Source organism: Aquila chrysaetos, chromosome Z, assembly GCF_900496995.4.
Source record: "Aquila chrysaetos chrysaetos chromosome Z, bAquChr1.4, whole genome shotgun sequence".
Lineage (NCBI taxonomy): Eukaryota > Metazoa > Chordata > Aves > Accipitriformes > Accipitridae > Aquila > Aquila chrysaetos.
Genome location: NC_044030.1, coordinates 12,324,442 through 12,340,888, shown reverse-complemented (window position 1 = coordinate 12,340,888; position 16,447 = coordinate 12,324,442). Strand labels below are relative to the sequence as shown.

Genomic DNA, 16,447 nt, shown 5'->3' with positions numbered 1-16,447 from the left:
GCAGTCATTCCTTAGTTTTGAAAAACACATCACTGTGTTACTTTTTCCCCCAATTCAAAAACCGTGTTGAGTTCATATTTGTGAGTCTTAGTAGGTGTGGTGTGGTGTATTTGGGCTACCGCTGTTTGGCAAGTTCATATTATCTAGATGAAATTATTCTAGTTCAAAGGAAGAGCTAATTAAAATACAGGCACTCCTATGTTGGCTAGTCATGCTCATGTGAACTACTATGCCCATCAGTAATCACTTCGAACATCATGTTATAGGCCTGCTTGTATAAGAAGCTTGGAAAAGAGCTGGAGCTTCAACACTGTGCTAGCTGGGCTGTTGATTTGGACATGGAGAAGGCTGTGCTGGTCAGTGTAGCTCTCTTTGTGTGCCAGGGTTGTAGGGGATCCTTTGTCAAGAGTGCATGTAGCAACTGACATAATTACTCTGTGCTGCAATATCCTGAGACAGTTACTGTCTGTACAGGTCCCTTATAAGTATAGCCTGTTCTGTGCTGTCCTTGAAGAGAAAGCTCTGATATCAGGGCAGTATATTGATGAGTCATTTGTCTCTGAAGTGTAGCTCATGATGGTCCAACCACCAGTTACTACTTCATGGCCAGATCGGGTTCTAATTGTGTGTCTGTTTTGTGGAGGAACAAACTGTCAGGTTGGTCTCTTCATGCCCTCAGCTGCATGGGCACAGAACAGACATGGATCCCATGGCTGACCTCAGGCCTGCGACTGTCACTGGTTGTAGCTGTCACAGCCTGTACTCTTCATGAGACGTGGACTAAAATAGCAAAACCTCTTCTAACAGTAGTGCTGAAAGGCTGTTACCTCTGTCTGTTTTTGAACGTGTTACCTATTGCAGGGCAGGCTGTAAAAGCAAAGTCTGTATGGGATATGGTTATATTTATTAGCTTAATCTACACACATAACTGAAGCTGTGTTGAGTAGTATGTTTCTGTAGTTCCACAGAGTTAAGTCTAAATTGCCTTTACAGAGGGAAGCCTACAGTGTTTCCAATTTGCTTTGCCCCCAGAAACAAATGCTGCTGCAAGCTTGCACCATGAACTTAAACTCAGCACAGCATGTACATGTTTAACAAGGCAGCCTTGTGTATACTGGGAAAAGTGGCCTTTAAGCTTTGTTTGGAACGAACTATCTTTCATTTGAGGGGAGACAGAAAGTAAACTTGATAAATATACAGCAGTGTACTCTCCTGTTTCAGACAACCACTTATCACTGGATAGTGACAGCTGAAACCTGGTCTCTGCTGTGTGCTGCAGCATCTTGTTGCTAGAAATCAAACTGAGTTCTTGACTCATGGTGTCTCATATACTAATTTAAGTGCAAGTTAACGCTTGCCTGGCTCAATGGTCTCTGAGAACATTGCTATAACAAAACCAAAGAAATGTATCCTTGTTTTTATTGTGTTTGCCAAGGGGGCTTATATATTCCTAGTGTATTCCTCTTCCCAATATAAATCTGTCTGGTTTGCAGGAAGTTTTAAGCCATTTTCATCTGCACAGACTGAATGATAATTTATCTGGATTTTTTTGTTGGATCTTTTTTCCACTGAAACATGAATTTTAAAAGAACCAGATACTATCCATAAGGCAAACAGTGTTCTAAGCTGAAAGTTTACACTGGAAGTTATTGAATGTAAACATTTATTGAAATCCTGATTTTAACATTTAAATATTTCAGATCTAAAGACTTGCAAGAATACCTTGCGTAGAGGTGTTTAGAATTTAATATCACTTTTTCCTGAAATTCTTGCAGGTAATACAAACAAGAGTGTTTGCCCTGTATACTAAGAAGCTATAAGATAAAGATGGAAGTATGGTGCTGAGATGTCTAAAGGTAGTAGCAGATAGTAAGAAACTGAAACATTCATTTGCAGGGATTGGGTTGCTTTATTCTTTTTGGCAACTTCTTTAACTTGTTAACTTTCACAGCTTTGACTTGAAAATTGTAAATCAGTTCATCTGGATGTTAAGAAATAAAATATTAAAGCAGTGAAAATACTTGGTTTTGGTGGTGTAGTGTTTGCATTTCTAGAAACAAGTGTCTTTCCTACTAACTACAGTGGAAAATTCCAGTAAAACTGTTTTTAAATTGGTGTCTCCAGAGTAGCTGTGTTCAGTGTTGTACAGTGTGTCATCATAAAATATTTAAAACTGTAGGCTTTCTGGCTGCTTCTTGACTTGTGTTGTGTTCAATGGTTTTGACATTGCATAACCTTAATGTTTATCTATTAAATATTCACCTGTTGAAGTAGCTGTGGAAGTAATATTGTAGCATAGTGTTGTGGTTTAACCCCAGCCAGCAACTAAGCACCACGCAGCCACTCACTCCCCCACACCCAGTGGGATGGGGAAAAAATTGGGAAAAGAAGTAAAACTCATGGGTTGAGACAAGAATGGTTTAATAGAACAGAAAAGAAGAAACTAATAATGATAATGATAACACTAATGAAATGACAACAGTAATAATAAAAGGATTGGAATGTACAAATGATGCACAGTGCAATTGCTCACCACCCACCTATCGACACCCAGCTAGTCCCTGAGCGGCGATCCCCCCCACCCCCACTCCCCCAGTTTATATACTAGATGTGAGATCACATGGTATGGAATACCCTGTTGGCCAGTTTGGGTCAGCTGCCCTGGCTGTGTCCTGTGCCAACTTCTTGTGCCCCTCCAGCTTTCTCGCTGGCTGGGCTTGAGAAGCTGAAAAATCCTTGACTTTAGACTAAACACTACTGAGCAACAACTGAAAACATCAGTGTTATCAACATTCTTCTCATACTGAACTCAAAACATAGCACCGTACCAGCTACTAGGAAGATGATTAACTCTATCCCAGCTGAAACCAGGACACATAGCTATTAATTCAGTGCATATGTATATTGTTTGAAGAGACTGTCAGCAAGTAATTGCTGAGTGAGCAAACTTGACAGGATACAGGCAGGGAGATGAATCTGGAGAGTCTCTGCTTTAAATCTCTATCACAAGTGAAATAGCTGGACTTTGACATCAATAATGAATAGAAACTGTATATCCCATACTCCAGGCAAGCTTCTTTTGCATGGGAATTGGTTTACTTTTAGCAGTAACATTTTGTGGTGTCCTTGTTTTTCTCCAGTGATGCTGACTTGCAGTAATCACAGATCACTAGAAATGTGTTGCCAAAGAAAGTCAAACTTAATGACATTGGGTTTCTGAAGTTCTGTGTTTCTTTCAGATTGTTTGTTTGGCCAGAACTTCTGGTGCTTAAGAAGATGGCTAGGGGTAGTGTTTCGATATTTGTAATGAAGTACTGATTTCAGTTTGATGTATGTTATTTCTGTGACTAATCTGCGCAGGTTCCAGTATACATCATTTAAGGTACAGGAGCAGTCACTGGGATACTTTCCACGCAGGGTAATCTGTGATTGGTGTATGTTCTTAGATGTGAAAAATACCTTTTAAACACACTTCAAGAATTTAAAGGGAATGACACTGAAACTGAACTTGTAATGGTTGTATTTACTCGTTAGAGCTTATTGCTTTAATTTACTTGCTTTCTTTAAATTGCATTCAATATAGGCCTGGAGTGTTATGTCAAACTCTGTTCCAAATAGCATTTACCAGCTAGGGCATGGGCAATAGACGTCACTGGATCACCTGTCACCATGAAAGAATTCATACTCATTTGACAGAGGAAAAGTGAGGTTTTCAGATAATGTTTTGTATCTTGGCAGCTACTAGTTCTGTAGTGTAAGGTAAACTTGCAGTTAAGTTAGCAAACATTTCTTGTGGATTTCCTGTCTTCTGAGGGGCTCAGAGTGAGTTTTTATCTTTGATATGTGACAGCATGTGTTAAGCAGTGTGAGTTCCCCTTTGGAAGACAGTGTCGCTATTTTTAATTCCTCTTTGAAGGAATAGAGGGGAAATGACTGTATCACTGGTTTTATACAAAAAGCTGAGTGGGAATCCTCTGTCCTGGCTTTGTTCCTTCACTTGAATCAAGTTACTTCCAGACTTTGAGTAGAAGTCTATTTCAAAGAATTTCCTTAAGAATTGTTATGTCTTGTTGCATGATCACAGAACGGCTGAGGTTGGAGGCACCTCTGGAGGCCTCTAGTCCAATGCCCTGCTCAGACCAGGTTCATAAGCAGGTTGCTCAGGACTGTGTGCAGCTGGGTTTTGAACATCACCAGGGTTAGATTCTACAATCTGAGTAACTTCTTCCAATGTTTGACCATCCTTTACCATTAAAAGGTGTGTTTTTATGGCATAAAATCTGTATGGAATTTCCAAATGAACTTTTCTGTGTTTCAGTTTGTGCCTATTTCCTCTTGTCCTGTCACTTGATACTACAGAGAAGAGTCTGGCTCCATCTTTACTCTCTTCATCAGATTTTTATGGCTGAGATCCTCCTGAGCTGTCTTTTCTCTACACTGAGCAATCCCTGCTCTCTCAGCCTTTCCTTTCATTAGAGATGCTCCAGTCCCTTAATCACTTTTGTGGCCCTCAACTGGACTGACTCTAGTTGTAAATATCTGTATTTTATTGGGTAGTAGAGCTGGAGGCAGCCCCCCAGAAGGGTCTCATCAGGGCTGAGTAGAGGGGAAAGATCACCTCCCTTGACCTGCTGGTAATGCTTCTACTTACACAGCCCAGGTGGCTGTTGGCCATCTTTGTCACAAGTGTACTTTCTGCTGGCTCATGATCAGCTTGGTGTCTACCAGGAGTATTCAGGACTTAAGTTCCTGTAACCTGCCATAGGAATCCTCTTTATCAGGGTTGTAGTAGTAAAAAGTGATTATGGCCATTTTGCAGCATCATAATTAATTTATCCATATAGTGCTCTTCAGTGTGGCTTTACAGGAGTTGAAACAAACTGTATGGAAACCAGGAAATTCTGTCATTCCTACTGTAGAACTGGACACTGGCAGCTTTTCTATTAAAATTAGATTTGTGCATCTTCACAAAAAAAGTAAATTAGGTGAAAAGGCTGAGGGTATTCCCAGCTGCCTGTGTGGAAGATCAGAAGACAAGCACTTTGAACACAGGTCTTTAGCTCTTTTGTGGCTCACATTACAAGAGCAAGGTACTATGGCTCACAGGGCTCTGTGTTGGATATAGTGTGTTATCTTGGACAGCTACAAGTTTTGTAGATCAGCCCTGTTCAGCCACCTTTGGAAGATACCTTGCACAAGGCTTCTGAGTAGGAAGTCGGAACGATCACAGCAGTGTTCAGGGTACTGCTTGCTTAGTCTCCAGGGTGCTCCATCTCAATTGCCTTTTTGGTTTTGCTTCCACAGGAGTCTTAAGAGTCAGCTGAACTGCATGGAAATGAGACAGGGAGCATTTGAAAAGAAATGTCAAAGGATTAGGCAAAAGATAAATTTACGGAGTTAAGTTCCAGCTGCCCAGAGCTGGCTGATCTTGCATTGCAGGGAGGGAAGAAAAGGAGCTAAATCTGACCACTTCTTGAGGCTTCTTTTTACCTTTACATTTTGTACAGTGAAAACCCCAAATAATATAATCTGTTGTGTTCTGTAACACAAGCATGGATGTACTGTTCTAATCTTCCCTGTAATAAGGATAAACCACTTGTACAGACTTCAGTGGGAGGTACTGAACTCTTCAAGATGCTGGTTTTGTAGCATGAGTCTAAGGGCTGAAGAATCTAACTGATAATCTTAATAAAATATTTGACTGGCTCTTTCAGGCAGCAGGTAAAAACTTCTGTGCAGAAGGACCTGAGAAGCTCACTGTTACTTGGCATTTTGTTGTAAGACCTCTGTGTTGCAGAAATTGGTGAGCTGCTGAACAGCTGAAATGCGATCCTACTTCTGCCATTCATTCTTAGGCTTATAAAAGTGATGTAGCAGAGTTTATCTTGACCTCATGAATGATTGTGTGTCATTTGATAGCAAGCTCAACGCATGTACAAAAAACCACATTTACTTGAAAAACATCTGCAAACCTCCAAGTGCTTTGGGACTGTCTTTCTGTGTTTTTGACCTAGATATCAAACTGAAATATTTATTCCTTGTACTTTTTAATGATAATTAAAGGAAAACATTCTTACATCTTCTTAAATTTGTCTTTTTAATCTTATAGTAAGTTAACTGAGAACGCTTTTTCTCCACCAAGGCTTGCTGGAGTGTGTACCTAACTTTTCTTCTTTATTTGAATTTATTTGAAAGTACTACTTAAATTATATATGAGTTCACGTAGTCAGCTGCTCTTGTGTGGTCTGTGTTACATTCTTTCAGTGTTTTCAGAGAAGCCAGCACTGAAAAAAACAGTTAACTGGCTTTGCAAGTTAACTTTTCTGGCTGCCCTTAGAAACATTGCAATGTCTCAGAACAAATGACACTGTCCTATTTCAACTGTTTTTGAAGTGTTTGATTTCTAATTTTTTTACTTTCTTTTTCCTAAGGTTTCCTATGCGCGACCAAGCTCAGCTTCTATCAGAGATGCAAATTTATATGTTAGTGGACTTCCAAAACCAATGACCCAGAAAGAACTCGAACAGCTCTTTTCCCAATATGGACGCATTATTACTTCTCGTATTCTGGTTGACCAAGTCACTGGTGAGTAGCCTGTTTGCACCTCCTCTCATTTTTGGACTGGCAGTTTAAGAAATATTTTAGCTTTCTGTACAATAGTCTCATTTCTAGAATGTATGAAAGGTGTATATAGGATAGAAAATGCAATTTTCTGCTGGAATTGTTCATAAATATGCATGGACAAAAATAGATTGTGGAGTGTACTGAGCCAGCTTGAGTAATTTCCACCCTGAAGGTGCAGGTTTGAAGCCTGTTTCATGGCTTGTAATAAATTTACAGCTGCTATAATCTTCCTTTCCAAGTTGCTGTGTGAAAATAGTCCCTATGCACCTTACGAAATGCTATTAAACACTTTTTTTGTAAAAATAAAATCTAAACGCAGAAATGCACAGCTGGTTCTCTGAGGCTAGGATTACAAAAGACCCAGACTGGTAATTGCTGTTAAGACTGTTTTCAGGGTTGCCTCATTAACTTTGGGCACACTGAAGAATGTGAACTTTGAGTTCCTTGGGAGCAGATAAGGTCTGTGCTTAGCAGTGCCTTAAAGAACTAAGCTCGAGCAGGTTAGTTGCAGTTACAGTATGCGTCTTAACCAATGAGTGGGTGTCAGTGACACTCTGGTTACTCTTCAGACCTGGACAGTAATGCATGTGTCTTTGTTGGCTCAAATGGCTGATCTTGAGGAGCTTTATAATTTGCTGTCTCACCTGCTTCCAGCAGGCCTGTTCCAAAAATAAGCAACCAAATGAAATGCCAAGTACATGACAGAAGTACTGAGTGTGCAAAGCAAAATACAAAGGAGCAGGGCTCTCCGAATTCTCATCTTCCCAGAAAACTGGGGGTGTGGGATGGAAAAATTCATTTACTCACATAATCATTCCCTGAATAATAAGCTGGCTTGGATTTTTTTTATAGTTGTACCTTTTCAAAGTTGCATGTCATTGTAGGTGACAAACAGGTTTCAGCTGTAGGAGGTCATAACATTTTCAAATGGTCTTACTTTGAAAGGATTGTGCATGCCAGTGTTTGACACTTGGCTGACCTGTAGAGGACCTCGTATGTACTCCTTTGCAATTCCATTATGTTAACAGAAATCTCAATATTGACACATAATACTTAGAGTGTTTTAATAGTGTGAGTTGGTGAGAGTGCAGAGAGGCAGGGAAAGGAAAGCTAAAGGCCAAATAGTGACTTGTAGAAGCAGCAGATTTGCAGGTCAGTTTTCCAGTCTTTGTGGAATAAATTGCTGTTTACAGTATGTTCCTGTGTTTTCATGCATAGAAATGGTGGGATTTGACAAATTAGCCAAATAAGTAAATGTAATTAAATTTTTAAATGTGTACAGTAATTCTAAGTACTCATAAATCCTAGTATGTGCACATTAGTTCTCTGGCATAGGCTGTTGTGCAGGTTTAAGCTTTCTTCCCTCCTCCTTCTTAGTAATTTGGAATAGGTAGACTCAAAATGGTATGAATAATAAGGTTGTGACACAAACTAGCAAGTGAAAAGTATAAGGTTGAAGCTGTGACGTTTACCTCTTTAAAGCTTTCTTATGCCTGTTCATTGTCACTTTGATGGTTTAAATTGTCATTGTTTATGAACAGAATACATTTCTTGTTAGTGTCTTTCACAAGTGAGGACAAGCACCTAATATGTCTGTTTATTCATGAACCAAAATATAAGGGGCCTCTAAATGGATTTAGGAATATTAGAACAAAGGTTGCAACTACTGTTGGCTGTAGTAGTGTTAATGTTAATTGGTTCAAGTATTGACACCTTAGTGTGTTTATATTTAAGCCACAGTATAAATTTTTGAGGTGCAGTGTTCCTAAGATCTTCCATAAACACTTGCTGATCCCCTTGCGTGTTGCCTTTGACTTTTCTATACCAAGGAAGAAACTATGTCTCAAGAAAAGTTTCCTTCAAAAATAACACCTACAAAAGTATGGTGGTATGCTGAAACTGAATCTTACTTAGAGGTAACCATGGACTGTTAAAACAGGGCCATACTTCCCGTTACTGCAGTCTAGAACCTGCACTCTGTTCTTTGCCCTCTCAGCATGTTTGCTCCAAGGGGAGCTTCAGGGTGTGGTGCAGGAGAGCATAAGCCATTTCTTGCTGCTAGTGAGCAGATGACTAAGCTATTTACAGAATTTCTGTGAATTTAGATACTGCAGAGTAGTATGAACTGAACAGAGGTTACAGTGCAGCTGGTTCTGGGTTCACCTCCATCCTGTGCACCACCCCCCCACCCCCTTCATTTCAGAATTATCCTTTGGCTCACTATGCTTTTGTTGTCTCCACTGTGTTTACCCTCAACCTTCCAAGCTTTCTACACAATGTATCTTATGTCAGTTAAACTAAAATTTAAAAAAAAAAAAAAAAAAAAAATTTACAGTACAAGTCTTACTACTTTGAGCAAAAGCTCAGTTCTCATAAGCTCAAAATTATCATGTGTTCACAACAATTGGCCATTAACATAGCAATTGGCTGTATCAAATGTTAACATCTAATATTCCAGAGTCTCTGAATTAATTATTATATGCTTCCTTCACCCTGTGCAGGAGTATCAAGGGGTGTGGGGTTTATCCGGTTTGACAAGCGAATTGAAGCAGAAGAAGCTATCAAGGGCTTGAATGGCCAGAAACCTCCAGGTGCCACAGAGCCCATCACTGTAAAGTTTGCTAACAATCCAAGCCAAAAAAACAATCAGGCCATCCTTTCCCAGCTGTACCATTCTCCAAACAGAAGATATCCAGCACCTCTAGCTCAGCAGGCTCAACGTTTCAGGTAAGTCAAATACATACTTGTGTGCAGCTGTGCTGGAAGCCACATGGTCCCATGGGCCTGTTTGTTTCCCTCCACTCTTTCCCTTCCCTGCTTGTCTGATTTCTGTGTTGAACTGCAGCTGTGTTCCTACAAAACAGCTAAAAGCAAAAATGCATTCCATCCTATTGATAGCATTTCAGTATCTAATAAACCTATTTAATTAGGGTTAAACCGAGATGACATCTTTTTCTTCTACACAGTCACTAAAAAAATACCTTTTTAAAGCCTATTTTTTATTTCCTGGATTATTCTCAGTTAATGTGCAAGTTGATTCAGTTAAGACTGACCTGGGCAATTCAGTTTTCTTCTTGGCCATATGGCATGCCACAGCCAGCCTCCTCTTTTCCACCCTCTCTTTCCTCCCCATTCTGGCTTTCAGTTTTTTTCCTAGGCAGTTGTCTAAATCCTTGTCTTCCCTTACTACAAACCTTTGTAATGAAGGTTATTCAAATACTTTCTGCATGTGTTTTTTTGTGGATGTATGTTCCCATCATATTGAAACTACAGCCATACAGTTTCCTGTGATGTATAGTGTATTAAAAAGGACAGATGGTGAGAACAAAGTGAAACAAATACTGTATTATCTACATTCATGAGTACCTTGGATTTTTTTCAGTGATTTTGATCGTTTCTTCCCACCCTCTGCCCCTGGGCTATGTGACTGGAACGTGTTAAACAGCAATATATGCAAACAGTTTCTATTTTATTTTCAAGAAATAATATCAGCTGGCAGTTTGCTTCAAAGAGAGTATACCAAACTTCAAAAGCTCTGCATTGCCTTAGGTTACTTTTAGGCTGAATATTCAGAGTTCAATGACTGCAATTCTGCCAGAACTTCTGAACTCTTCTTTTCTTCAGCTTTTCAGCCTTATGTGCTGCAAGTGTCTGAGAGGTGTGAAGGTCAGCACTAGAGTAGGCTTTCTGCCCTAAGGGAAGGGATAATCAATTTTATTCATTACTTTGTGGATTTTCTTAACATGTCTTACAGAATAGGATTAATCTAAATGGTGTGCTGAGTATTGAATAAAAGTAGGCTTGCCATTGTTCCATAGCAGAGCATAGGGGCAGAAGTTGCGCTGGCAGGATGGACCCAAGTGCATTATATGAAATAAGGTCGTGAGGGAGCTGTTGTACAGCCTGTGTGTTAGAGCATTCAACATATTCTGGCAAGTCTGGCCTCCTGACTGCTTTGAGTCCTTCTGAGTGCACTTGTTCACAGATACATGGCTCTGTTAAGTGTTACTCTGATACTGGCTAGGATAGCATCTGTATTTAACTGATACTCCAGGTAGATCTATCATGATTTGTAAAAATTCTCCGATTTCTGGATTTTTTTCTTTGGGTAGGACCTAAGAAGTTCTTTGGAGTTAAGTAATTTCAATAGACTACCCTTGTCATGCAACATTAGGGTTTCAACCTTAAAAATTTTATTTGATTGCGATTTTATTTTTGTTTAAAAAGGAAGTGTATTTTTACGAATTTAGATTTCACTGGAAAGTTTTTTTCTGAGATACTAAGTGTAAAGTGGTGCCTGAAACAACCATAAGAGATACTGTGATTTGCTCCACTTAAAAGTATAATGGTAACAAAAAGCACTGAGTAGGTACCAAGTCTGTAGTGAATAGGAGGGAGAGTAAAATCTTTCCTGCTTTTATCGATGTGGAAGGAAGAATAAGGTCGAACTGACTGTTCAAAAGGTAAACTGGCGTTGCAGACAAAATCAGATTTTTTTCTTTTTATAATTTTTTGGGGAAGGCCTTCAGGCTTCTGTTTCCTCTCTAAAAGAGACAGCCTTGCCACATTTTAAATTTTTATAAATGTAAAGGAAAATCATCTTTCCTGGTTTTTTAGGTCTTTGCCATTGTCTCAGCATTCCAACTCTATTGCTGACTACATAGTTCAGATTGCACCGATGCTTCAGATCTTTTTTGTCTTTTACATGCAAGAAATCTTTGCTTTTGACATTTCAGACAGGATTACCTGATGCAGTTGCCCTGTCTTAGTGGTTGACAGAGGCCTGAAAACAGTAAACTTCGGTAGTAAAGAACAATAGGATCACTACTACAATGCTGCTTTTCTTGTTAAGAAAAATCTTGACCTGGACTTTCAAAAGAAACTATATATAATTGTTCCTCAGTTTCTGTAGGATGTGTAACTTAAAGCATCTTTAAAAATTGTCCAGTGAGTGCCCCTGAGAATTTTTCCACAATACTTCTAAGTCATCCCGGTAACTGAAAACTGTTACGGTGATACCATTACCATATGAAGTCCTCAGCCAACTGCTCTACAGCAAAGACCTGTAAACAGTGGTGTTTCTGGAACTCTTCACCTTCCTCTCCACCCCCAAATGTTAATGACAGTAGGCCTCTGTCATCCACACTGAGTCTACTGATAGTAGTCAGGCATTTTTTAATTTCCTCTTTTCTGCTTTTCTAGGGGTTCAGTGGCTTGCTTTCTTGTTAGTGCATCCTGCAAACCCTGCTCACTGCAGAATCATAATGCTGTGTAGTTTGATACCTTTACTTGGCTGCAGACAAGACCAAGTATTTTTTCTTCGTTTTTTTGTGCACAAGTGTGGTTACACTACTGTGGCACTTGAGTTTGGATTCTGCATACCAGTAATGGTTCTTAAATCCTATAGCTCATTACGGGAGAGAAATCACAATAAGGTACAGATCTGTAAGGTAGCTGTAAGCTAAAAACTAAATCAAGTGTACCTTTTTTACCTAAGCTCATATTTTGTGGAGTCCTGAAGTCAACCTTTAACAAGACTTTCCTTTCACATCTCTGGGCTTTGCCAGGAAGAAACCAGAGCTTCTTTAGGGTAGAAATATTCTTAGAGAAGCAATTCAAGGGACTTCAGGAATAAGATTAATAGGATTGGTAGGCACTGCATGTTCTGGGTATTGGCTAGGTAATTCCAAAGGGTTTAGAGTTGTGGTGACATACTGCAGTTTAGCAGCTTGGGGGAAGGTGAAGGAAGAAACACATGGGGAAAGCTTATGGTCTAATATGTATGTGTGTATATATATTCTAAAAACACCTTATTCTGGAAAAGAGTAAGAAAGTGAAAAATCTTTTTTTGCAGAATCTTTTTTGCAGTTCATGTTCTACCATGCGTTACTGCTCCAAAACCCTGCATCTGTGTGGGTATTCACATCAGCATACTGTCAGAAGCCTCATTAACGTTTTCATCTGAAATGAGTTGATCTGGAAAACTTAACTGAGGTGGTCACTGACTGTAACTTTATGCTAACAGTATCCGACTTAGGCTAATCTTGTTGTACTGGTGCATTTTCTAAACTGTTATGGTTGTGGATGCTACACAATAATAACTATTTTGTATTTGCTAACTGTATTAGGTGTAATAAGGTGCCACCACTCTTCTGGTGATGGTGCTTTAACTTTGCATGAGGCTCTGTACAGTATAAGGATGTGGGTGTAATACACCAAGTTTCCTTAAGATTAAAGGGTGGGAAAGCCTGAAGACTGAATGCTTTGCTAAATATTTTGCAGGTTGGACAATCTGCTCAACATGGCTTATGGAGTAAAGAGGTAATAAAGGACTATTGGGTTCATAACAACCAAATTAAGTGGTTTATATACTCTTACTTTTTAAATGGACATTATGTTGGATTTTTGCATGATGAGACTTCAGCTGAGATTGTTCATTTTGTTGCACTGTGCATGAAAGACAAACCGATTGTAGCAGTTTTATCAGATTCCTGTTTCAAGTGACTCACTAATCCTTACTGGTTTTATAGCATGCTCTTCTTTTTTTTTTTCTATGTTACTTCACTTCAGGCAGACCTAGCACAGTTCCCCCTACTTGTGTGTAGTAATGTATGTACTATTTATGCAGTTTGGGGGGGGGGGGGGGGGGGGGGGGGGGGGGGGGAGGTGGGAAATACTTGCAATGTTACCTTCTTAGTCTGGCCAACATGTTCATGCTGTGAAAAGCCCTGTGTCATTTTCTTTTTTTGTTCTGAAATTGCTGGGATTTTCTGTGAACAGCTCCTTTGTTTCTGTTTTGTTTTCCCCCATTCTTTAGTAGGTTTCCTCCAATGACCATTGATGGAATGACCAGTTTGGCTGGAATCAATATCCCTGGGCATGCAGGAACTGGATGGTGCATTTTTGTCTACAACTTGGCCCCTGATGCTGATGAGAGTATCCTCTGGCAAATGTTTGGACCCTTCGGAGCAGTAACCAATGTGAAGGTCATCCGTGATTTCAACACCAACAAGTGCAAAGGTTTTGGATTTGTGACTATGACAAACTATGATGAGGCAGCTATGGCAATAGCCAGCCTGAATGGATACCGCCTTGGGGACAGAGTATTGCAGGTCTCCTTCAAAACAAACAAAACGCACAAAGCCTAACAAGTTATTCTCAGTGCATTAATACATGAAATCTATACAACAAAGGCAATTTACAAGAAGCTTTATGCATTAGTAAATGCCTTTGTTGTATGCCAGTGTGGAAATGGGGATAAAATGTCTACTTAGCATCCTAAGAATATGTGAGATTTTTTATTGCTAATATTTGAATTAAAACTTCTTAAATATCTTTTGTTTGAATATTGACAAGAGGTACAGGGTTTTTACCTGTCACGATGCATATTCTATTGCCTTCTTTGAAGAAGGTAGACCTTTTAAGATGTTTCAGCTAAGGGAAGAAGTTTTTTCCTTTTACATGACTGCCTTTGGCCTATGAGTAAATACTGAGGCTTTGTGTTAAGTTGGTTTTTTGTGTTATTTCTTGATTTGCCTTATGTTTAATTTACGTATTAATGCATTGCTGTTTTGTTGTTCAAGAAAAATATTTGAAGTTTAATTTATGAAGTTATAAGCAGTATTTATTTTGTAACTATCATTTGGGTTGGGGAATGGGAACACATTCTAAAAGCTTATTGTAAGAATACTGGAGAACTTTTCGTAAAGCAGTACCTTGCCAAAGAGATAAGAGCCTCTTTGATGTGGGTTTAAAAAAGCATCTATTTTTATAAAAAAAAAATAAAAAAATTTGGAGAAACTTTTTACTGGTCCTGGAACAAATATTTTGACTTGAATACTTTGAGAAATCTCTTCATATGACACCTAGTGAGCTTTTAAAACTTACCAGGAAATTTGCAATTGTTGGGGAAAATTTAGAAAGATTTATGATGTAGAAATACTTTTGAGATCTTTGTATTAAGAAGTAGAGTCAATGGGATGCACTGTTGATTTCATTTTTGTAATCATCAGTGGAGTCTTTGATCATCCTGGTTATTAAGTGATAGGTGGCTCACAGTAATTTGTGATTTTGAAACAAATGAAAATTTTAAAAAAAGAATATAAGAGCAAGCAGGAAACTTAAAATACTGAGAGATGGGGGAAAAAATCTGTTCTTCCTAAAGAATTCCCTTCAGATAGAGCTCATGGTGTTTAGTGATGTACTTGCTATTGTTTGAAGAATTGTTTTGTCTTAAAAGACATTGAGCATGGTTTGCACAGCAGCAAATCAGCAGAAGAGGCCTGAGTTGGGTATATTTGGAGGTATTTTGAAAGTTATGCTTAAGGCTAACACCTGAGCTTTGTGTAATGTAAATAAGACGAGTTATGAACTTTTCAGCCGATTTTGACTTTAGTTTATTAAGTCACATGCCAAGTGATGTTCAATTTTGAATGTTTTTGTATGAGTTTTTTCTTTGTAAATGGCATTAACATTGTTACTTGAGGTCTGCTTATTCATTTTTGTTGTCCTGAGGACTTGAATTTACAGTGCATCTGATCTGTTGCTATTTTTGTCTGTAGATAGTCTAGCTTCAGCTGTTTATGGTGATGCTACATTTTTGTTTATAAATATGTTTGTGGTAAAAAAAGAATATAATCATAGGTTTTGAACAAATTTCCTTACATTTTTCATACAAAACCCATAAATACCTGTATGCTATTGAAATTTAACTTTGTATGATGCTTAAATCACTATTTGGGGAAATAGGAAAAGTCTTTACCATGTATTGAAGAAATTTAAGAAAAAAAATACAGAATATTTTCTGATTAGCATCTAGCTTATAATTAAATTTTTAAAAAAAAGCTGAGGGTCTGATGCCTTCACCAGGATGCACTGACAACTATGTAGTTACATCCTGCTTTTTGTATAAACTGAGATGCTCATATGCTTCCCCTTAGAAAAAGCAATGTTCTATGCATAACATAGTTGTACACTATCTTTGCAGTTGCTTTTGGTTCTTATTCTTTTGAATTGTAGTTATAAATTTTTCAGTATAGTACAGTACATATCCTGTGAAGCGCGTGCTAAAGTGAATAAGCGAGTTTTCATGCTGACCCACTCAATGCTATTCAAAAATCAATTGGCTTCCTGAGCACTTCCTCATTCTTAGGTGCATTTAGATTGTTAAAGCTAATCCTCTGCATTAAAAATTGTATATACTATAGAAGTCACAAACTTTCCAATGTGGGGAAAACAGTAGCTACATGCTTCTTTCCTATACTACTGTAGCAACTAACGGCATTGATGAGAAGGCATGTAAATTGGGCTTCACTTTACAGTGTTTATCAGAGCACTTAGTAAAATATAAGGCTGGTATTTATTTGAAGCTGTATAGTATGACTTAATTCACATCTGTTGGAATAGAAAATATATTCTGTTGAGTATTTAAGAGGTTGTACATGTTTTCTTTTGTGTTTGGATCCTTTGTACTTTTTCATGTTCAGTACATCAATAAACAAAGTTGAAGGGAAAACAGTACACGAGCAGTTCTTTTACCATATTGTCCTCTGCTTTAATGGGTAAGCAGTCTGAGTGAAAGGTTTCTGCAGAGCTCTTGAGCTCCTTTTAACTTAGCTTAGGATCCTAGCTACTAACAAGGAGGTAAGACAGTGGAGCTGTGTACCGGTTCTGTTATGTTAGAATTAGTTTTGAGTGTTTTCACTTTGGTTTTATATGAACGACTCAATACTCAGGCTGGTGTAATAAATGAGGGTCATTAAACGCAGTCAGTAAAAATTAATTTGCTGTCTGTCTGTCTAGCAGACTGCTATTCAGTATAGCT

General features: G+C 38.5%; 1 protein-coding gene across 7 annotated transcripts in view; it reads left to right on the top strand.

Moving 5' to 3' along the window:
* ELAVL2 (ELAV like RNA binding protein 2) overlaps positions 1-16,138 on the top strand; it is a 90,649-nt gene extending 74,511 nt beyond the window's left edge. For all 7 annotated transcript variants that reach the window (XM_030005392.2, XM_030005387.2, XM_030005389.2 and 4 more), the window contains 4 exons: positions 6,432-6,585; positions 9,126-9,351; positions 12,907-12,945; positions 13,442-16,138. In XM_030005392.2, the coding sequence (XP_029861252.1) occupies positions 6,432-6,585; positions 9,126-9,351; positions 12,907-12,945; positions 13,442-13,772 (750 nt within the window). In that variant the 3' untranslated portion in view covers positions 13,773-16,138. The remainder of the gene's footprint in view (positions 1-6,431; positions 6,586-9,125; positions 9,352-12,906; positions 12,946-13,441) is intronic.
* The last annotated feature ends 309 nt before the right edge of the window (positions 16,139-16,447 follow it).